At 37.4% G+C, this 21,772-nt stretch overlaps 5 protein-coding genes across 5 annotated transcripts; 3 read left to right on the top strand and 2 right to left on the bottom strand.

Moving 5' to 3' along the window:
• Positions 1 to 48: 48 nt before the first annotated feature.
• Positions 49 to 2,112, top strand: LOC121049165 (F-box/kelch-repeat protein At3g06240-like). Its single transcript, XM_040505763.1, has 3 exons — positions 49 to 96; positions 521 to 1,561; positions 2,089 to 2,112. Exons 2-3 carry the CDS (start codon positions 560 to 562, stop codon positions 2,110 to 2,112), a joined length of 1,026 nt encoding a protein of 341 aa, XP_040361697.1. The 5' UTR covers positions 49 to 96; positions 521 to 559.
• Positions 2,113 to 3,394: 1,282 nt separating this feature from the next.
• LOC112165807 (pentatricopeptide repeat-containing protein At1g20230) lies at positions 3,395 to 5,969 on the bottom strand. The gene has a single exon (XM_024302475.2). The coding sequence runs from the start codon at positions 5,602 to 5,604 to the stop codon at positions 3,547 to 3,549; it is 2,058 nt and encodes a 685-aa protein (XP_024158243.1). The 5' UTR covers positions 5,605 to 5,969; the 3' UTR covers positions 3,395 to 3,546.
• A 273-nt stretch (positions 5,970 to 6,242) lies between these two features.
• LOC112165694 (G-type lectin S-receptor-like serine/threonine-protein kinase At4g27290) lies at positions 6,243 to 10,442 on the top strand. The gene is made up of 8 exons (XM_040507061.1): positions 6,243 to 6,294; positions 6,652 to 8,142; positions 8,438 to 8,572; positions 8,762 to 8,919; positions 8,997 to 9,207; positions 9,330 to 9,567; positions 9,664 to 9,814; positions 9,911 to 10,442. Exons 2-8 carry the CDS (start codon positions 6,831 to 6,833, stop codon positions 10,211 to 10,213), a joined length of 2,508 nt encoding a protein of 835 aa, XP_040362995.1. The 5' UTR covers positions 6,243 to 6,294; positions 6,652 to 6,830; the 3' UTR covers positions 10,214 to 10,442.
• Positions 10,443 to 10,505: 63 nt separating this feature from the next.
• LOC112203401 (F-box/LRR-repeat protein At3g03360) lies at positions 10,506 to 11,735 on the top strand. The gene is made up of 2 exons (XM_024344373.2): positions 10,506 to 10,682; positions 10,932 to 11,735. Exons 1-2 carry the CDS (start codon positions 10,506 to 10,508, stop codon positions 11,733 to 11,735), a joined length of 981 nt encoding a protein of 326 aa, XP_024200141.1.
• A 7,914-nt stretch (positions 11,736 to 19,649) lies between these two features.
• Positions 19,650 to 21,094, bottom strand: LOC112203400 (BAHD acyltransferase At5g47980). Its single transcript, XM_024344372.2, has one exon. It carries the CDS (start codon positions 21,092 to 21,094, stop codon positions 19,757 to 19,759), a length of 1,338 nt encoding a protein of 445 aa, XP_024200140.2. The 3' UTR covers positions 19,650 to 19,756.
• Positions 21,095 to 21,772: the final 678 nt, after the last annotated feature.

Raw genomic sequence — 21,772 nt, 5'->3', positions numbered from 1 at the left:
TTGTACGCTTATTTGATCACGCAATATCGGTCGTCAGGCGCTCTTTCTTTTCTGCCTGCTTCTGCTGCTGCTTCCTATTTCCATTATGAAATACAGGTTCATCTCAAAATTTTATAATAAAGTTTTTTGATTTGTTATATGTGATATTGGGACATCAACTATAAAGCTGTAGAGACCATGCATGTTTAGTCCATGATTTAGAAATCAACTTCGTCCGATTTTGAATTTGCACTCTGTGAATGCTTAGCCAATTGTGAATGTTGTTAGATAGACTATTTTTTGGATTGGGATCCTCTCTTAATCTTGTCTTTTACTTAACATACCCTTAGTGTTCTTAGAAAATCTAATTACTTGAACTCCACAACTAAACCATTAAACTCACAGTCTGTTTATGGTTTCTCAACAAGACCCAAAAAAAAAAAAAAAAGAATGAGAAAGATGGAGTCTATACAGGGGCATGTTAATCTATTGCTCCCTCAACTCCTTGATTTTACTTAGTAACTCTTGGGTTCTGTAACAGAATTTAGGTGGCGTGAAGTTGCTCAAATCTGAAGTTTCAATGTCAAGTGAGGTAGGCATGCCAAACCTTTCAGACGATATGTTTGAAGAGATACTCTCTCGACTTCCTGTCAAGTCTTTGTGTCGACTCAAGTGCGTCTCAAAGTCATGGCTCCATCTCATTGCTAAACCACACTTCATTGACACTCAACTCAACCGAACGCAGAAGCACAAAGTCATTTTCGGTACCACCGCTTCACTCTCTTCCTTGGACCCTGAAGCAGCTATAGATGATGACAATATGCCTCCCTCGTCGCTTGATTTTCCACTCAAGGGCAAACCCGGCACTAGGCTTGAGATGGTTGGTCTCTCTAATGGTTTGGCCTGCATCATGCCTCAACCGGATGCCTTGTTCATATTCAACCCTAGCACAGGGGAGTCCATGAGAGTTCCAGAAAGAGTGTTAACCAAAAAACAAAAAAAACGAAAAAGTACAGTCTTACACGGATTTGGTTATGCTCCTTCCATCAAGGATTACAGGATGGTCAAGATTATTTTAGATGATGGCGTTGTGCTCATGTTTTCGTTAACTAACAAGTCATGGAAAAGAGTTGAAAACATACCTGACGAATATGATTTGTGTTCTTGGAGGAAGTGGGATCCTCTGAACGGAGCTTTTCACTGGTTACTTGAGGACATGGGAGACGAGGACCCTCCTTTCATTGCTGCATTTGATTTAGCAGACGGCAAGTTCTCAAACTTGCCCCTACCTGAATCTTTCGACGGAGATTATAAGTACTTCACAACTGGTATTCTTGGAGGGTGTCTTTGTTTACTAGAATCTTATCCATTTGGATTCGAGTTCTCCTGTTGGGTTATGGAAAAATATGGTGTGAAGGAGTCTTGGACTAGGATTAGATTCGTGTGCCAAAACTCGGGGTTTCTTATTAGTGTGATGCCAATATGCTACTGGAAGAAGACCAAGGAATTACTAGCCATAATTGATTATTGCCATTTAGTACGCTTGACAAATCCAACGGATGGCACTTATTATGTTGGCCCCGTGAATAAAGACCGCTTCGATCATCCCATTCCCATCTATCTATCGAGTTGGTTACATGTGTATGTAGAGAGCCTTGCGTCTCCCCGTCTTATCTCAACAAGGAAAAAAAAAAAAAAAAGAAATAAAAAAAAGATGAGGCAGGACGGTGGCCCGGCGGTCCGGCAGCGCTGATGATGAGGCAGCGGTGATGGGTCAAAGTGGGGCTGTGTTGGGTTGGGCCAGACTCTTAGGCCCATGTGTTCACTTAGCCATTTTACTTCGATTCTGGGCCTGGGCTACATCTTTGGGCCCCTGGTGGTTGGTTTTTATTTTTTCTGTTTTAATTTGTTTCCTTTTAGTAGTATGCGGCTTTTATGCCGGAAATAAGTCCCTACTGAGCTGTAGTAGGGCGACGTGGTCTCTGTCTCGGATTGCACACCTTGTGTGTCTTGTTTGCCCTAGTTAGGCGGCGAGTTCCTTGCTTTGTCAAATGGTCGCAACCTCCTAGTGGCAAAATGAAACTAAGTGTCACTGAATTTATTTTTCAGTGGCAACATAGTGTGAAAGCTTAGCTTATTTATATATTATGGCTTCGAGTAAGCATTTACTTTCCGGTATGTCATCACCTTTGTAAAGCGAATAGAGTAGCCAAAAGTGCATTCTTCTCTACTTGGTGCATGGTAGAATACATACTTTTCGTAGAGACTTCTGTTTTTATTTTGGAATATGCTCTTTATGTTTATTGTAATTTGGGGTTCAGGTATAATGTTCCCCATGTATTCTGCAATTTCAATAATGATCAACGCTTAAGGGCAGCCGCACTGACCATTTTTCAAACATAAAAGAGAGAGCCTTGTGTCTCCAAATTTTCAACAGGTAGTCTTGTTAAAATCAATCCAGAAAATAAGAGACTGAGATTAAGCAAACTTCTTATTTTGCGATTGATGAAGATACTCCTCATTATATGTTTAGGCCTTGAATTTAGTTAATTGTATTGAAATGCAAGGAGTCTGAAATGGTTATGGCCAGAGCCAATATGCATATGGGGGTTGAATAACTTGTACTGATACGGTATATAAATAATAATTTCTTCTCTAGAAGTAATTAATGTTTCAGTACGTAGCTTTCATTCTGATAAAAATCCGTTTCTCTGATTTGAAGTGGTCATTCTGCTTGGCCTTTTGAGTTGTGAAACGTAGCTTGAATTACATGATCTCCAGCTTTTTCAGGTTGGATTGTTGAATTCTGTTTTCAGCGATGGTTTATACGAAGCTTTGTCACTCCCATTGAAATATTGGAGACAACTAACAAAAATTTGTGTACTGTTGCAACACTATCACCGATTTTTAAAGCACCAGGACACAATTTTGAGAACACGAAGTCACAATTGGTGGCACGTTGAGTTGAGAACATGAACATGACTTCTTTTAGAGGCATGGCGACTCTATCTTCAGCAATCTTCTTCTGCAAGCAACTGCCTTCACTCTTTTGGCTGTTCATTCATCATAATGGTTTTTGGGCATCTACAGCAAAAAGTCTTGGATTGAGGTTAAGCCCAATTTTAATATTTGTTTTAAGCTGATATTGAGAATCATCTGGCGACTGTTTAATTTGTTGTTCCATAATCCAATTCCAAAGATTCGAAAAATTTTGTCTTTTGCCACAATTGGCTTCTTCTCTGCATTTTAAAATCATGAGTTTTATTTTCAAGTCATTGATTTTCAAGTCATACTGCCTGTGAAAAAGTAGATTTTGATGGAACTAGACTAGCTCAAGAAGATTTTATTGCTGCTTAATCAATACCAGTTACAAAGGCTTATCTTGTTATAATTTTACTATCCAAAGTTTGAAACATAACAATAATCCACTTCGGTTATTATTTATGTTAGCGGATTATGTCATTTACAGGTGTAATTTTAATCCATCTAGGGATTCCAGTGCTTATAGCTCTGGATGACATTGATCTTACAAAATGTAACCACGCTCATTGACCTATATCCTGGAAATCACCAGAAATCTCCACAGGAACAATCTCCATCATCGAAGTGGTGAAACCTCAATGAATCTCTAACTATAATCCTCACACCAACTATCTTTGCCATGTATTTGATGGCATTATGGCAATCTCCACATATCCTCAAATTCTTAAAAACCCGAATTGTTGACTCCCCATTCAAATTGAGTATCGCAAAAGCAACAGCCAGCTTCTCACTATGGTTGCAAAGAGTCCCCACTTTCTCTTCTTGATCCACATCTTGCAGAACAAAATCCGTGTTGGGCACAAACCCTGCCAATCTCATCTTCTCACCCATTCCCTCCAAAAACTTGTATATCTTTTCACTATTTTCATTACTCCTGTCGCCAGCAACAAACGAGTAGACTCTATTTCTCAACTGAACCCAAGAACAACCTGGTGTTTTTGTGACTCCTCTGTCCCTCATCAGCTTCCTAGTTTCTGAAGCTTCTTCCCATCTTTTGGCAGTAACAAAAATGTTGGACAACAATACATAGTTACCAGGGTTATCTGGTTCGATCTCAAACAGCCGGCTTGCTGCGATTTTTGCCAACTCCACATTTCTATGCACTCTACAGGCACCAAGCAATGCTCCCCAAGCACCTGCAGTAGGTTCCATAGGCATTCTCTGTATAAACTGATAGGCCTCTTCTACGCGACCAGCACGGCTAAGTACATCAACCAAACACGAATAATGATCCGCATCAGGTTCTACCAAGTGATCCCTCATTGAATAAAAAACCTTGATGCCTTCATCAACCAGCCGCGAATGACTACAACCACACAAAACACCAGTGTAAGTAACAGAATTCGGCTTCACCCCGGATTCTAACATGTTTCTGTATAGCAACAATGCTTCTCCTCCATTCCCATGCATCGAGTTTCCAATGATCATTGTGTTCCAAGCAACCGTGTCCTTTTTCGGCATCATATTGAACACCCTCCTTGAAAGTTCCAACTCTCCGCATTTTGCATACATGAAAACCAAAGCTGTTGTACTTGCCAAGTCGTCCATCAAACAATTCCTAAAGATGTAGCTATGAACCTCTTTGCCTGCCCTCAAGCTCTCCAAATCTTTGCACGCCGGCAACAAACTGGTGACTGTTATCTGATTCGGCTTAAACCCCGACTCTTGCATCTTCCCAAGCATTTTCAGCGCCTGTTCAGTTTCCCCATTATTCAAACACCCACAGATCACAGCATTCCACGAAGCGCCATCCAATCTCACACCTTCATTTCTCATCCTACAAAACAGAGCCATACCCTTCTCCCATTCCCCATTGGAGAAATACGCAGTCAAAAGCACATTCCAAGACACAACATCTCGTTCAGACATTTTATCAAACACCTGGTGCGCATGCTTAATACTCACACAACTAGCATACACTTTGACGAGTGCACTGCTTACAAACACATTCCCTCCCATTCCATGCTTCACCACAAACCCATGAATCTCCCTCCCCGAATTCAAATCCCTCAACTCAGAGCAAGCAGGTAGGATCGTCGACACCGTCACCGCATTGGGTCTCACTCCACTCAGACCCATCTCTCTGAAAGCCACCAAACCCTGCCTGGGCATCCCACAGTGAACATAACAAGAACACAAACATGTCCAAGAAATCACATCCTTCCTCGGCATTTCATCGAAAACCCGCCTCGCCCCATCAACATTCTTACACTTCCCAAACATATCAACCATGGCATTGCCCAAAGCAACATCCAAATGAAACCCGAACCGAATCGCCTCGTCGTGAAGCTCTGTAGCTTTTCTGGGATCACCCAAAACCGCACAGGCCTTGGCAACAGAGAGGATCAGAAGATTGTCAGGAGCAATGTTCCGGGCTCTGAGTGAAGTGTAGAGGTTTATAGCTTCCCTGAGCAGCCCACGTCGCGTGTAGGCCGATATTAGCAGGGTCCATGCACGCAGGTCTGGTTCAGGAATTTGATCGAACACCTGGCGGGCACGTTGTAGATCACCGGAGTTACAGTGAATCTTCAAGAACCTCAGGCTCAGGTGAGATGGGACATTCGTGGGTAGCTTTGAAAGCATTAAATTTTGCTGCTTTATTTGTGGGAGAAAGTTGAGGTTTAGGGTTCTGCAATTTTAGATATTTTAGGGGATTTGGGTATGGTCAATAACTCAATACTAGAAGAAAAGAAAGGAGCACGTGACCTTTCCTGGACTCACGTGCCTCTCTCCGGATTTTTCAGCAAAGCAGGGCAAATGTGAATGAAGTATGGAAGGAAGTCATGGATTGTGTGAATTTGTTTTGATCAATTTGTGTCAACTAGTATTGTGACAATGATGACATCTTCTTCTATTTTATTCTGGGTAGGTATTTCATTTATTTAACAAGGTTGAATTTCAGTTGAGCTTGACCTGTCCTGGTTTTTCTATAGCTGAAATTGCTAGAGCCATCCACAGAGTTGTGCAGCTTGTACTTGGGTACATATATAGGAGTGTTCTATATTGGTCTGGCATGTAGCAATGTCTGCTCTAGAAATAATGTTTCAGAGGTTTCTATAGCTCAAGAAATTTATTTATTTATTTTTTTTTGCTTGCTTGCTTGTGGTATAGTTATGTTCTGCTTAGTCTTGTGAAAAATGCAGCCTGAAACATGGAGTATTTGACATGATCTCCATCCGGTTCTTTCAGGTTGGAGAGTACGTTTTGCATACAGAAACGCGTTGGGGTTTTCTGAAACAGAATTGAAGCTTCATGAATAATGATGGCTGGGAGGTAGGTCTTTGTCATTATGAGTTTCTTGGAAAATTCTGTTAAGGGTCAGTAATCCACTTTCTGATATGTTTTAGTCAATTTAATAATCGGATGTCAATTTCATTGTCTTCCCCTGTGAATAACATGACTATTAGTTTATGAGTTTCTTTCTGAGTTCTGACTAAAGTTGTTTTTTACAACAAGCTATCGTGTTAGTCAAGAAACTCAAAAAATTAAAAATACTTCATACTCCTGGAAAGAAAAAGACGGACATTCATATAAAAGCATATCAATTGTTGTCTACCAGAATGTGAACCAGAGACTAAACATAGTGCATATTACTTTCTTAATTTGACCATCCATGTTTTGATTATGTAGTAGAAGCATCTGCATTTGAGAAAACGTACTGATAAATCCCAGCTTTGACATACTCCTCTATAATTGTTCCATTACTATGAACTTGTGAAGAATTATACAAATACATCTCCAGGTATGTATATATAGAGCAAGCTTGACATTTTCCATTTTTTACTTGTTTCAACTTCTCTGCGTATATTATGGATTACTTTCTTTCAGTAAGAAAATTACATTCTGATCAGAGATCAATGCAAGCCTTTAGAACCCTTTTTGTGTGCTACTTCTTTTTCTCCTCCGTAAAAACCCCATTTACAACTGCACTAGATGCTATCACTCCAAGTCAATATATTAGAGATGGTGAAACTCTAGTTTCTGCTGATGGAAACTTTGAACTGGGATTCTTTGGTAAGTCGAAAGGCCAATACTTGGGAATATGGTACACTTTCTCTACTGACATAGTTGTGTGGGTAGCCAACAGAGAAACACCGGTTAATGATTCTTCAGGAGTCTTAAAGCTCACTGATCAGGGAGTTTTAGTCCTTCTCAATAGCTCAAATGGCACTGTATGGTCAACCAATTCATCAAGAACTGCAGGAAATCCAGTCTTGCAACTCTTGGATTCGGGAAATCTTGTTGTGAAAGATGGAAATGATACTAGCCCTGATTACTTTCTTTGGCAGAGTTTTGATTATCCTTGTGACACACAACTACCAGGAATGAAACTTGGCCGGAACTTAGTTAATGGTTTAGACAGGTATCTCTCGTCCTGGAGGAGCACAGATGATCCTGCTCAAGGAGAGTTTTCACTACGGATGGATCCTCGTGGTTTACCTCAATTTTTTGAAGTTCAGGGAGCTAAGATACTGACTAGAGCAGGATCATGGAACGGCCTTCAATTGACTGGATATCAAAGGAGGCCAAATCCAATATCTGAGTTTTTATTTGTGTTGAATGAGACAGAAATCTATTATGAGTACACACTCCTCAACCGGTCTACGTTCTCTAGATATGTAATGAATCCATATGGCACTACACAGTGGTTAACATGGATAGACTACACAAATAGTTGGGAGCCTTTCTTTGCAAGCCAAGCAGATCAGTGTGAAATTTACGCTTTTTGTGGGGCTAATGCTAATTGTAATGTCAATGAAGCCCCCATGTGTGCATGCTTGAAAGGATTTGTACCTAAATCTCCACAAAAGTGGAACTCTTCACATTGGTCTGATGGATGTGTTCGAAGGACTCCATTAGTTTGCAGTGATAGAGATGACTTCTTAATATATAGTAGATTTAAATTGCCAGACACATCTTCTTCCTGGTATGACAAGAGCATGAGCCTCAAGGAATGCAAGGAATTGTGTTTGAGAAACTGCTCGTGTACGGCTTATGCAAATTTAGATGTCAGGGAAGGAGGAAGTGGCTGCTTGCTTTGGTTTGGAAACCTCACTGACATAAGAGAATTTACCTCTGATTCTCAAGACCTCTATATACGAATAGCTTCTTCAGACACAGGTAGCTTTTGAACTTTTTGTCCTTCCCCACCACCCCAACCCACCCCCAAAAAAAGAAAAGAAAATTGTGGATAGCATTATTGACCTTTTCCTAGATGCAGCAGATACGGAGCAGAATAGCAATATGGCCCTGAGCAGAGAGAACTACATGTTTGTCTACCTAAAAGTGGTAGTTGTTTCTGCCGCAGTTGGCCATACTGATCTTATCTGCAGCTATGCCAAGTCTTAGAATCACAACTAACTGCATTATGAGAAATGCTCTTCAAATCATGTACATTTTACTTGTAATCTTTCAGATGCTATTGGGAAGAAGAGCAAGTCCAACAAGAGTAGGCAAGCTGGAATTGTAATCAGCTCTGCTCTTCTTGTAGTGGGAATGCTAATACTTGGATTCTTCTTGTATAAACGGAACAAGAAACTCAGAAATCAAGGTAAACTTCTCACAGATGGACTCTGATTGTTTCAAATACATGGTTGAAATTCTGGCTCAAAAATCTAAATCATGGTTCTTTTACTATTAAATATTGCATAAATCTAATTTAAGTACAGGATTACTTTTATTTTTTGATACTGCAAATGTGTACATCTATATAATAATGCTGAAGATATCCACAATTCAGATGTTAGAAGATTGCTGGATTGCCAAATGGATGACTGTGAAGAAGGAAGGGAAGACATGGAGTTACCGCTATTTGACTTTACCACTGTAGCTGATGCCACTGAAAACTTTTCAAGCAACAACAAACTGGGACAAGGCGGTTTTGGACCTGTGTACAAGGTAATGCAATTGTATGCAAATTGAAATGCGCTACTCTTATGATAAATTTCATGACTTTTATGAACAACGATCAATAGGGTACATTGATAGGAGGGAAAGAAATAGCTGTAAAGAGGCGATCCAAGGAATCTGGTCAAGGAATGAGGGAGTTCAAAAATGAAGTTCTACTGATAGCCAAACTTCAGCACCGTAATCTTGTAAAGCTTCTGGGCTGTTGCATTCAAAATGATGAAAAAATGTTAATATATGAATACATGTCCAACAGGAGCTTGGACTTCTTTATATTTGGTATGATCCTTTCCAAATTCAACTACATGGATTTACAGTCATATCATCATCCATTGGTTTTACTTAATCCACTAGGATTTATTCAGTCATTGAGATATTTAACATGCTCAAAAACTGTTCAGATCAGGAAAGACAGAAATCGCTCGACTGGCCTTCCTGCTACAACATTATTGACGGAACTGCACGAGGGCTTCTCTATCTTCACCAAGACTCGAGATTAAGAATTATTCACAGAGATCTGAAACCTAGTAATATTTTGCTAGATGAAAACATGAACCCAAGGATTTCAGATTTTGGCCTGGCTAAAACATTTAGCTTTGATCAAAGTCAAGCCAATACGAATAAAGTGGCTGGAACATAGTAAGTACAAAGTAGTTTGCTAAGACATATTATATGTTTTGCATTCTACCTTCTGCTGGGTTTTAAACTCTTTCTGACTCACATTTTATGTTGCAGTGGTTATATGGCGCCTGAATATGCAGTAGATGGAATTTTCTCGACGAAATCAGATGTATTTAGCTTTGGAGTTGTGCTGATTGAGTTATTGAGTAGGGAGAAGAACAGGGGATTTTGTCATCCAGATCACGATTTTAATCTTCTTGGACATGTAAGTTTTGAAGACGATTTTACTGTGACAGAGGGTACATAACATTGCAGCTTGATGCGTACATCCTACTAACATATGCTGTGAATTTATTTTTAGGCATGGACACTATGGACTCAAAATGTACCACTGGAACTCATCGAGAAGACATTATGTGATCCGGATACCATATCCGAAGTTTTAAGGTGTCTTCATGTGGGTCTGTTATGTGTGCAGCAAGTACCTGAAGATAGACCAAGCATGTCATCTGTGGTACTAATGTTGGGCAGTCATGATGTTGTGCTGCCTTTGCCAAAGCAGCCTGGTTTTTACACTGAACGGACTCTTCCCGAATCATCATCAAGGTCACGTGACCTGTGTTCACCCAGTAACTTCAGCACTACATTGTTAGAGGCTCGGTAGATCATCAAGTGCTTGTTAATCCACCGGAATGGCATGACATGACATCGAAGATTCATATTATGTAACGAAAAGTACATTGCTCTTGACTTGAACCTCGTAGGCTTATCGAAGAACAATGGCATAGATGAGGCTGTTGGTTTGTCATAGATAGATAACTTAGCTCTTATTAATTTTGGACCGACTAGTAACTTAGTTACTACCATTAACCAACAAGATAGTGACACGTCGCAATATTTTGCCGCCAAAATTCCGGTTTCATCAGTTTCCGGAATCCTATTCCCGCCCATTTCTAATGGACTTTCCATTTCATCGCTTCCAGTCAAAACTAATCTCATTGAACCCTAAATTGATAAACCGCCACCTTCTCCAATACCACGTGCCACCGCATCGGCGAGACGTTGGAGGCTGGAGACCTTATTTAATGAAGAAAAGGGTGCGCCAACCGACTTCTCAATTTGTCAAAGACGAGGTAAAACTACTGAAAGATTGTGTCTTTCTTCTGCACAGATATCTAATTAGTACTAAATGTCAATGTGCATTTTCGTTTAATTTCTTCTGTTTTGTTCTCTAATGATTAGAATGGGTTAAATTGGTTATGCTTTTCTGAAAAACTAAATTCAATAATTAAGGGAATCGTGAAGGACTATCCAAGATGTTCCACATTAGAATCCTGACCTTTATTTTTGTTTTTATTTTGGTTTGGGTCAATTAATTCAAGAATGATTGCAAATTGAGGAACAGAAAGCAAAATAATGCTGGAAACAAGTTGGTGGACAGAATCAGTGTGTTGCCTGATGAAATTTTAGTCAGTATACTCTCTCTATTGCCCCTGAAGGAAGCACAAGCTACTAGTGTTCTTTCTAAACGATGGCGGCGCGTGTGGGCGTCTATTATTACTCTTAACTTTGATTGTGCCCCAACCATCTCTAGTTTCATATGGAGCTATATATCTTCCAAGTCCTACAACCTCAAATCGGAAGTAGAAGCTGAAATCAGTAGGTTTGTCCCTTGGATCAATAGTGTGGTGGAACAGCATAATGTTCCATGCATTGAACATTTCAGGGTTTGTTCTCATCTAAATCAAGAATTTGCAAGTTCCATTGATAAATGGGTTCAATTTGCAATGGAAAAGGGAGTTCGAACACTGGAGCTGGACTTTTCAGTCTGGGGTTGTGTTCCTCCAATGTATACTTTCCCCCATTACCTTTTGAAACACTTGTGTGACGATCATATTCCAATTCAAGGCCCTTGTGCATGCATCGGTTTGAAGTCCCTTAAGGTTCTTAATTTCAATTGTGTTAATGTGGCTGGAGAAGTTCTCGAGTACTTCTTGTCTAATTGTACCGTTCTTGAACAACTATTAGTGTGTGAGTCCCCATCCTTGATTGATCTAAGAGTTGTTGGTTCATCGGTTGCATTGAAGTATCTACTCGTACAAGACTGTAGCAACATCAAAAGCATTGAGATTTATGATGCAAAACTCATTTCATTTATATACAAGGGAGAGCCGGAGAGCATATGAATCTGCTTCTTGGGCCATTTCATTATACACCCAATTTTTAGAATATTTAATGAAAAAACCCACCTATTATTTCTATTCAATCTACACCCAATTATTGCCAACTAGGATAAAATATTAGATTTCATTTTTCAAAGAATTACACAAATTGCCATAATTTAAATCTGACAAACATAAATCAACTAGCAAAATTAACGTCATCTTTAATACCTTAATTGTAGATCTTTTTAGTGGTCCCATTATTATCGCAATTTTCATTAAATTCATCATAAATTGCTAGAATTATGGATCTTTTTTTACATGCATAATTTTCTGAATTCAAAAGTTATATAGATTTAAGTGAATGTGATATTTACTTTTTGATAATTTAAACTTTCTATTTTAAAAGTAACTTTCTGTTTTACTTGCAACCTAACCTAAAGGTAGAAGTTTAAAGTTTTTAACCCAACTAATAGATCGTATTTTTTTTTTTTAAAATTACAACCTAAAGTTAGACTGGTATGTTTAGCTAACTTGATTTCTAGAAATTTTCATATCAACCTATTTATTAGAATCATTTTTAACATCAACCTCTTTCTTAGGTACTCTATCATTGCGAGTTGACCATGTTTATTAGGTTGAAAGTCTCTATATTATACCTATATGAGTATACCTATATAATAAGCTAGGTATCTGATCATCAAAACACTTTTTCTAGTTAATTTGATTTCAAGTATATATCTGATATATAGGAGGTTTTTTTTTTTTTTTTTGTATGACACAGACATCTCTATATTACAATTTTTTTTTGTTGTATCATACCTCTTTATTAGGTTTTCTACTATATTATACCTATGATTATAGAAGATACGTTCTTTTTTTAGCTTGAAGGTTTATGGTATTCAAGCCTCACTTTCATCTAATTACTTAGTAGGTAAATTAGAAATGTAGTGGTTGAGAGTAAAAAGCTATCATGAGATTAATATGACAATATACCTAAAAAGAAGAAGAAAGTAATCCAAGAACAAGATACATACCTTACAATTAGAAATCTTTCGAGAATATAGAGAGGCACCGAATGTGAGCCTAAGAGTGAAAACACAATAACAAATTTTTTTTTTCCCATTTCTTGACCCCATCTTGAATATAATCCTTTTCTTTTCTTTAAGAACATTTCTTTAGTTGTTCTTCATAGACACAAGTGAGAAGTATCATACCTGCTTGCCCCTCGCCCTTTCTTGCAAGCAAGAAAAACATTTTCTCCCAGTGATTGAATCCAAATCTCTTTCCATCTTTTGAAACAATAATTGACCCCATCAAGGAAAAGAAAATTGAAATTCTATTCGAAAAGAAAATACCTACATATAAGGAAAACAAGAATTGAAATTTGTGCTGGAAATGAACTACTATTATAATGAGCATATGTAGAAATATATACTCAAGTCAGTAATCAAAATATAAAGTAAGGAAGAAATTAAGGACGTAATTGATTATGATAATTAAAGTCCAAATGAATTGATTTGTTAGCTTAATATTTCAAATTCAAATGGATGATAAGATTAAGCAAGATACTTTTTTTGACTCTCCATAATCAGAAGGGCATATTAGGTATATCAAAGAATGAGAAAAACTATTAATTATAGACATATACTCTATATGGAAGGTTTGCTTATGTAGAATGGGTGTAAATTGAAAGAAAAATATCTATGGGTTTTTCTCAATAGAAGCTTATATTTTTGGGTTTATATCTAATTTTCTCCTGCTTCTTTGAAATGTGCCACTACTTGTGGAGGTATCAATTTGTATGCCTTCCCATAAAGATCGCATAGAGGTTGCCTTCACTCAACTCTCATGCTGTCTTTCTCACTTAAAGATCCTCAAACTAAATCATATAGGGGTTAGTACATGTTTTGTTTTTGTTTTTCTTTACTTTTGTTGAATTATAGCAGTATGTGACTTACTCCTTGGTTGGCTTTCAGAGCTTCCAGAGAAATCGTGTTCAACACTACAAGAAAGATCTTGTGTTTCCTGTACTAGCAAGTCTCAAGCATTTGGAATTATGTTCCTACACAGAAGATGATTCCATTCTTGTTCAATTAACTTCTTTCATCAACGCCAGTCCTAACTTGCAGAGTCTTTTGTTCGCTGTAAGTATTTCTACTTGGCAGCTATTGACTCATCAGTATATTTTCGTTCATGTTGCATGTACACTGACTTGTATCTGTGGTGCAGTTGGAACCACCATTTTCTTTGAGAAGAGAGATAAAATATAAAGCCGCCAAATGTTCCCAACAACATCTCCGGGTAGTGCAACTAGTGGCATATGATGTAGGATATGGTGCTAGCACATATCATCTTGAAGTTGTCAAATACCTGATAGAGAGTGCTGTTGAACTTGAAAAAATCTTAATCACTCCTAATACTGACGATGAGGAAAAGATGGACAGAGTAAAGAAGGAAATTGAAGAAGAGGAGAACACATTGTCCTATACCAATTTGCCTCCTAAAGTTGTATGACCTAAACATTGCATTTAAATTGTTGAGGCTCATTCTAAAGGAATTATGAAGTGGAAAATGAATGTGCAAAAATCAACCGCTCAATGGAGAGATTGTAATGTTTTATGGTGGTTGTAAAAAATCCAGCCAATTTGGTTTTCGTTTCTAACTCGATCAACTAGGTCAAACTTAGTTATTTTTATAAACCTATATTTATATATCATACACTCCAAATGGCAACATCTATCAATTCAAAGAAAATAGGAAAACCGACCGTTGGATGAGATTATTACAATAAACTATGACTGTGGTTAAAAATATAGCTAATTTCATTATATTTTCGAATCCGATCGAATTGGTCAACTGTAGTCACTTGTATGTCTTCTTAGTTGACCAATGGCGTGACAACCGCGAAACGTGCTTATTTTTTCACATCACGTTTGTAAATATTCTATCAATAGATGTGTGTGGACATAAGAAAAAAATTTCAATTTTAATTACAAAGACATTTGGCCTATACTAATTTGCCTTCTAAAGTTGTATGACCTAAACATTGCATTTAAATTGTTGAGGCTCATTCTAAAGGAACTATGAAGTGGAAAATGAATTTGCAGAAACCAACCGCTCAATGGAGAGATTGTAATGTTTTATGGTGGTTGTAAAAAATCCAGCCAATTTGGTTCTCGTTTCTAACTCGATCAACTAGGTCAAACTTAGTTACTTTTATAAACCTATATTTATATATTATACACTCCAAATGGCAACATCTATCAATTCAAAGAAAATGGGAAAACTGACCGTTGGATGAGATCATTACAACAAATTATGAGTGTGGTAAAAAATTGAGCCAATTTCACCATATTTTTGAATCCGATCGAATTGGTCAACTATAGTCACTTATATGTCTTCTTGGTTGACCGATGACATAACGACCCTGAAACATGCTTATTTTTTCACATCACGTTTGTAAATATTCCATCGATGGATGTGCGTGGACATAAGATAAAAATTTCAATTTGAATTACAAAGACATTGGCCTATACTAATTTGCCCCCTAAAGTTTCATGACTTATACATTGCATTTAAATTGTTGAGGTTTATTCTAAAGCAACCATGAAGTAGAAAATGAATTTAGACAAACTAGCCGCTCGATAGAGAAATTGTAATGTTTTATGGTGGTTGTAAAAAATCCAGCCAATTTGATTCTAGTTTCGAATTCGATTAACTAGGTTAAACTTAGTTACTTTTATGAACCTATATTTATATATCAGACACTCCAAAGGGTAATCTCTGTCAATTCAAAGAAAATAGGAAAACCGACCGTTGGATGAGATTATTACAATAAATTATGAATGTGGTAAAAAATTTAATCAATTTTACCATATTTTTGAAGCAAATGGCAACGTGCTCACAGCAAATGGCAACGTGCTCACAGTACCTGAAGTTCTAGAAAAGAAATATTAAATTTTGCACTGTGAAGTATTATCTAGCAAGTAGCAACCTATGCATTCAATTGTGTAAGAAATCCAAACATGACATTTACAAAATAATGTGTAGAAAAATACCTCATCCATAATACCATTCGGCAAATCTTCAAGCATCATACGATGTAACCTGACCACAGCTGCAGGCCTATGCACATTGAAACAGAAAGGCAGTTTAATAAGACACTAGCAGAGCATCCCGCGCGATGCCACGGGTTTGTTTATTTGCTGCGGTAAGTACTCTAATCCAACCAATATTTGTTGTAAAAAAAAATGTTACTATGGTAAAATTATGAAACTTTTCATTCAATTTGTAAAGTAAAGAACTTTCACTCTCAGATTTTAACATAGGGTCATAAGTCAGCTTGACTTTCTTGTATATATGTATATATATATACATATATATATATATATATATATATATATATTTCCTCATTCAAAGTATAAAATGAAATAGGAACCACAAAAAGAAAAAGAAAAAAAATGATGTAGAAACCAAGATTACTAAATTAATGTAACTGATTGTACTGAAAATGTATACGTAAGTAACTATACATATTAAAACAAAAAACATTACTGAAATGAAAGCTAAAACATTCTGAGCTAAAGGTTGGTCAGAATTTCTTGTTAAGGCAACTCATGAGTCCTTTACGATTCAAATGTCACAGAAGGTCAGAAAATCAAGTGACTAATTCATGTCAACATTCATTGCTGAGGATGAAATCTATTGCCTAAACCTCAAACTATCATTGATTAACACTATTCATATGATTAATATGTTGTAGAGTACAAACAAATAGAAATGTTATAAATTCATGAATAAAAGCCTTTACCTGTAGCTTCATTTATCTTTGACAGTTAACAGATGAAGCTATTGTTTGATTTTTTTCCTCTTGCTCAGTGATTTCCAGTTGTGAAACAAAGCTGATGCAACACAAAGTAATTTTGAAAATGAAATCAGCTGCATTATGTGAGTAGAAATTTTGATAATAGCATTAGTTTGCTATACAGTGTCAACAAATGTAAATATCAGAATTCTTTGATGATCAAATTGATAGGGGAATAGTAGAACACATGAATATGATAATGATGTACTTGAGCAAGAAGGAAGTTCAAAGTATGAAAGCAGGAAACAGTGGGTTCGAAAACATGATGTAGTTGAGTAAGAAATTGAAGATCTTTTTCATGAATATAAATCATTGGTTTCGAAAGCAAACAATATCATTATAGAAAATTTCAATTGATAAACCAAATTGAAGCTTTTCTTTGTCATTCAAAACATGAGTTCTTCGAGTTAAAGAGGTACTCAGTTGAATTCAATTGAAATAAGGGATTGACAATGGATTGGATCTGTAATTTGACTGAAAAAAGAGAGTAAAAGATAGTGACTGATATCTAACTAACCATAAAAAGAGGAAAAAAAAAACCACAAATAGAGAAAAAACTAACCATAAATCTCAAACTTTGTCCTAGAAATCAGAAACCTTCATATGAATATCAGTGGAAAAAGAAGAAACAACAAAAACATCACCCAGAAGCTCGCAACCCTGGGCTCGAAGATCAGCAAATTCTTCCTGCAAAAGCGATATAAGAAAAAACAATTGAATCAGAAACCAAACGAAGGTGGGAGCGAAATTTCACAAATTAACACACGGGCTAGAAGTTCCCAACCCTTGACTCTAAGATCCTCAAATTATTCCTGCAAAACCGATATAAAAACAAACCGCACTGAATCAAAAACCAAACAAAGGTGCGGGCAAAATTTTAGAAAGTAAGAGACGGGTGCAATTGATTACGCGATTACACCAACTGACCACAATTTCCCTTCGATCCCTTTATCTCTTCGTGCAAAGCGAAGAAATGCACCGTATCGGATCTCGAATTCCTTGATCTCCTCCTTGAAGGCTACATATAGATATAGAGGAGAAGATGAAGCAATCCAAGGTGAGCAAGGTAACAGAGGCCAAACATGCACGACGTCTCCGAGAAGATTCAGCCTTCAATCTCGTTTCGAGATAAGAAAGTAATTATAAATTTTGGTAAAGTGATCGACAGTGTTAAGACCGCACTGTTGGTGTGTGGGTTCTCCGTGTTGGAGAGAGAGAGAGAGAGAGAGAGAGAGAGAGTGTGTGTGTGTGTGTGTGTGTGTGTGTGTGTGTGTATGAGAAGTGTGAGAGCTAGATCTAAATGAACTTGAGAGAGTGAGAGATATAGGGTTAAACTGAAAGTGCGAGGGACAGATCTAGATCTAGAAGAACTTTTGAAAGAGATCTGATTAGGAGAGAGGGGCTTTTTGTATCTCCCATTGGTTAAGACCTCCACTGATCCAACAGTTACCACTGAATATCAAAAACAGAGAAACTCCCAAGTTGATGGAAACTAGTTAACCCTGCCCACCTATACACTCTATTGGCCGACCTCAATTATCCCTGGGCACTGATCATCAGTGTGATGAAACAAATCCACACTGATCTTTTGATTGGTTGCTCCCAAAATCACAAAACAAAACTATTCCATTTCTGTTGACACTGTTAACAGTGTCATTGAGATTAAACAATTAATATGTTCTGTATATTGTTCATAATACACAATGATGATCAGTGAGAGGGAAAAAAAAACCGCCAATCTTTTATATCAGTGTAATACTATTCATTTTGGGACTGAAGATTTTTTGGTGGCTAAAAAAAGGGTGCTAATGGGGAAATTTGTAGCAGTGGATTGATATAGGTTTGTTTTATCCCTACAGAGAGATGATGGATTGGGACCCATCATATGTCAATAACGTCATGCACCAACAGTGATCTACGTTCCCTCTCCCCATACCAAAACGACATAAGTGTTTTAGAAGGTTTTGTTGATGCTGGGTACCTCTCTGACCCACACAAAGGTCATTCCCAAATTGGTTATGTATTCACCATGGGTAAGACCGTTATATCTTGGTGGTCTACAAAATAGACCATAGTCACTACTTCTTCGAACTATGCAGAGATTATTACTTTTCACGAAGCGGTTAGTGAATGTATATGGCTTAGATCCATAGTTACGCATGTTCGAAGCAATTGTGGTTTGAAGTCTACCACAGATGAGCCTACCAACATTTATGAGGGTAATGATGCTTGCATTGAACAAATAAAGCAAGGTTACATCAAAGGCGACAACACCAAGCATATATCGCCTATGTTCTTCTACAATCAGCAACAACCGAAGCTCCTCAAGATCAAAGTGAACCAGGTTCGATCTGAGGACAATGTAGCAGACTTGTTTACTAAGTCATTGCTCAAATCCACGTTTAAGAAACATGTTGCAAGCATTGGCTTGCGAAAGTTATATGAACTCCCATGATCGTAGTCATCAGGGGGAGACGCAGACATCAGGGGGAGATGTCTACATGTTGATCTCGAAACGTGAAGGGTGTGTTGTGTTCTTTTTCCCCTTTGACCAAGGTTATTTTTGTCCCACTAGGTTTTTTTACTCGACAAGGTTTTTAATGAGGCAATGAGAGGAGCATCACGTTTGGGCGACACAAGGGGGAGTGTTCTAGTAAACTCAGAATATGTGTCTGGCCCAAACACTAGGTTACTTGCTCAAGTTGTAATAGGGATACCCTTAGAGATAATCTCAGAGAATCTTAGTAGATATCCAATCATTGTACGATTATGTTTCCATGTACAACTCTATTTCTATGCTTGTGATCTTCTCTATAAAGAGGCCCCTATTATCAATGAAAGCACAACAAATTTTCTCTCAAATATCGATTCCCTAATACACATTGCATTTATTTGATTTAGAATAATTCAAAGGTTACTAAATGAACAAGACATTTATGTAACCAGATTAGCAGACTTTAAATCTAAACAAAACTACCAATTCAGGTGAATGAATAATTAAAATGCAAGTTAAACATGGAAGCTGGTGTGAGAAGTACTAGCAACTAAACAATGTTACTAGTAATAAACACCTACTTTCTTATATAACAAGTTTCCTGATGATGCCAAGACTCCGCTAAGCTTTCATCCGCACACAAGAGGAGGCTTTATTTTATTTTCTTAGGGTGGGGGTACCATATCAATTAATAATAGGATTGAGAGAGGCATATGCAAGCAGCTCCTTATTGGTTTCAATTACAGCCATTTCGTCTTCATCAAAATTCAAGTACGCTTCTATGCCATCTCCATCTTTTGTATCAAGCAATAGAATGAGATTCTTGACTCGTCGACCTGGGATGCTCACCCATGATGGGTTTCCCCATCCAAAATTGGCTTCATAGAAGCCAAACCTGCACCAACTGGTGTATTTATAGATTTTTGTATCATCTTTTCCCATTAGGTTCACAAAATCTTTGTAAAGTTCACGTGCAGCATCATCCCTGCTAATTTCATTACCATATTTCACTTTAAATTCCTCAATGCCTTTCCTTAGTATAGTAACCAAGCTTTGCAGATTTGCTTCACTTTCTTTTGTCTTTGCTTGGAAGAATCCCAGAAGATTTCCCATCAAATTTGTGTTCCCCATTACTTTCCTAAAGTTCACAGCTTGAGACAACTTAGATGGCCTTATAGAACCAAACTTTGATCTTGATGCTTCCATTGCACATTTCCAGATGAGGGCAGACACTACTTCAACGCGAGTTGGATTTGGCATTGTGGCACTGGCAGCTTTAGACTTAAGAGATAGAATCTTTGACGCATCAAACACAAATCTCCTTGTCACACAATCTCCGTAAACATGTTCAAAGGAAGTTTTCGATGAGTTGGTGAAGATATCTTGTGGTGGGTAAAGAGAAGCTACAACACCAAATTCCACAGCTGGAACTGCTATTACATCAGAGCCAAGGCTCATTGTTGCCCAGCTACGGATGAATGTATAGAGTGTGTAGCCGTCCGCGATCTTATGTGAAATGCTTACCCCAATAGCAAGTCCACCACATTCAAAGAAATTGGCTTGGACTAACAGAAGATAGCCTGTGCTTTCAAATGTTGATTCCGATGCATTTGGAAGTAATTGATTTTGTGTCCCAGGAAGGTACTTTTCCATAACCTTCGATATGGGACAGTTGACTCGAGTTTGGATAAATGCTGCCCCATGGTCATTGCAACATATTGAAAGAATATTATTGTGGCTAAATATTCTTCCGGCGAAGGGATAGAAGTGGCTGAGGGTTTGAGATAATGACGTTTTCAAAAGCTTGGATCTTTCGGTAATTAAAGAGTGGTGGTGATCAACTGTATTGACCTTATGATCAATAATACTATTGTTGGGAAAGAAGAGAAGTAGTCGAACATATACGTCAGGCATAAACTGATCAAAGCTAGAAAGGTTGAAAGTTTTAAGGTGGTGAGGAGTAGGGGATGATGGTGTAACTGTTTCCTTTTCGATCACTTCAACCTTCATTTCTAAATCCATTTGGCTTCATACACTTACCTGAGTTTCAAAAAAAAAAAAAAAAACTCATCTATATGTAGACAGACGATGGTGCAAAGAAAGTGAACTTCTCTCATCTATGCATTTTCATCAAAGAAGATCCAGGTCAATGGAGTTAGGCAAAGTTTTAACTCTAACATTAACTTTGATTTGATTATTTGTTAGGTAAAGTATTAAATCTAACATTAACTAGAATAAGATTATTTAGGCAAAATATTGACTTTAACATTCCGATTTAATGCAATGTTGCCTAACCCTTCTTAGTTCATTGGGTAACTGGAACCGTGGAACTTATCCTCAAGCCTTTGTAATAATATGAACTATACTGTGTGAAAAAAATTAGCATTTAAAAACAAGTAATCGTTGCCCAGTTCCACTAGTGTAACTCCATTGACGTGGATCTTCTTTGTTGATTTGTAGTTTCATTAATATTGTATATTTTTTTATAAGGGAAACAGAATCGGATTCCATAAATAATATCAACGACCTCTCTAGGTCAATCTAGAGGGATTCAAAAATCCCTCATAATATAAACTGATGCCCAAATTAAAACTGCTCAAAGCAGAAATATCAACCAAAAAAAAAAACTAAACTAAGAAAACAGAAAGTAAAAAAACCCTACCCAAACTATCCCTAATCAGAGCCACCGAATTGACAAGC

Source organism: Rosa chinensis, chromosome 5 (assembly GCF_002994745.2).
Source record: "Rosa chinensis cultivar Old Blush chromosome 5, RchiOBHm-V2, whole genome shotgun sequence".
Classification (NCBI taxonomy): Eukaryota; Viridiplantae; Streptophyta; class Magnoliopsida; order Rosales; family Rosaceae; genus Rosa; species Rosa chinensis.
The sequence above is the reverse complement of the archived record's forward strand: the minus strand, read 5'-3'. Positions and strand labels throughout refer to the sequence as shown.

What these genes read in the sequence shown, in the direction of transcription:
- LOC112203400 (XM_024344372.2), bottom strand. Translation starts at nt 21,094, where the DNA reads ATGGATTTAGAAATGAAGGTTGAAGTGATCGAAAAGGAAACAGTTACA.
- LOC112165694 (XM_040507061.1), top strand. Translation starts at nt 6,831, where the DNA reads ATGGATTACTTTCTTTCAGTAAGAAAATTACATTCTGATCAGAGATCA. An exon ending in CTTGGACTTCTTTATATTTG is followed by an intron (nt 9,208 to 9,329) that starts GTATGATCCTTT and finishes AAAACTGTTCAG; the next exon opens with ATCAGGAAAGACAGAAATCG. An exon ending in ATTTTAATCTTCTTGGACAT is followed by an intron (nt 9,815 to 9,910) that starts GTAAGTTTTGAA and finishes ATTTATTTTTAG; the next exon opens with GCATGGACACTATGGACTCA.
- LOC112165807 (XM_024302475.2), bottom strand. Translation starts at nt 5,604, where the DNA reads ATGCTTTCAAAGCTACCCACGAATGTCCCATCTCACCTGAGCCTGAGG.
- LOC121049165 (XM_040505763.1), top strand. Translation starts at nt 560, where the DNA reads ATGTCAAGTGAGGTAGGCATGCCAAACCTTTCAGACGATATGTTTGAA. An exon ending in GCACTTATTATGTTGGCCCC is followed by an intron (nt 1,562 to 2,088) that starts GTGAATAAAGAC and finishes TTTATTTTTCAG; the next exon opens with TGGCAACATAGTGTGAAAGC.
- LOC112203401 (XM_024344373.2), top strand. Translation starts at nt 10,506, where the DNA reads ATGGACTTTCCATTTCATCGCTTCCAGTCAAAACTAATCTCATTGAAC. An exon ending in CTCAATTTGTCAAAGACGAG is followed by an intron (nt 10,683 to 10,931) that starts GTAAAACTACTG and finishes AATTAATTCAAG; the next exon opens with AATGATTGCAAATTGAGGAA.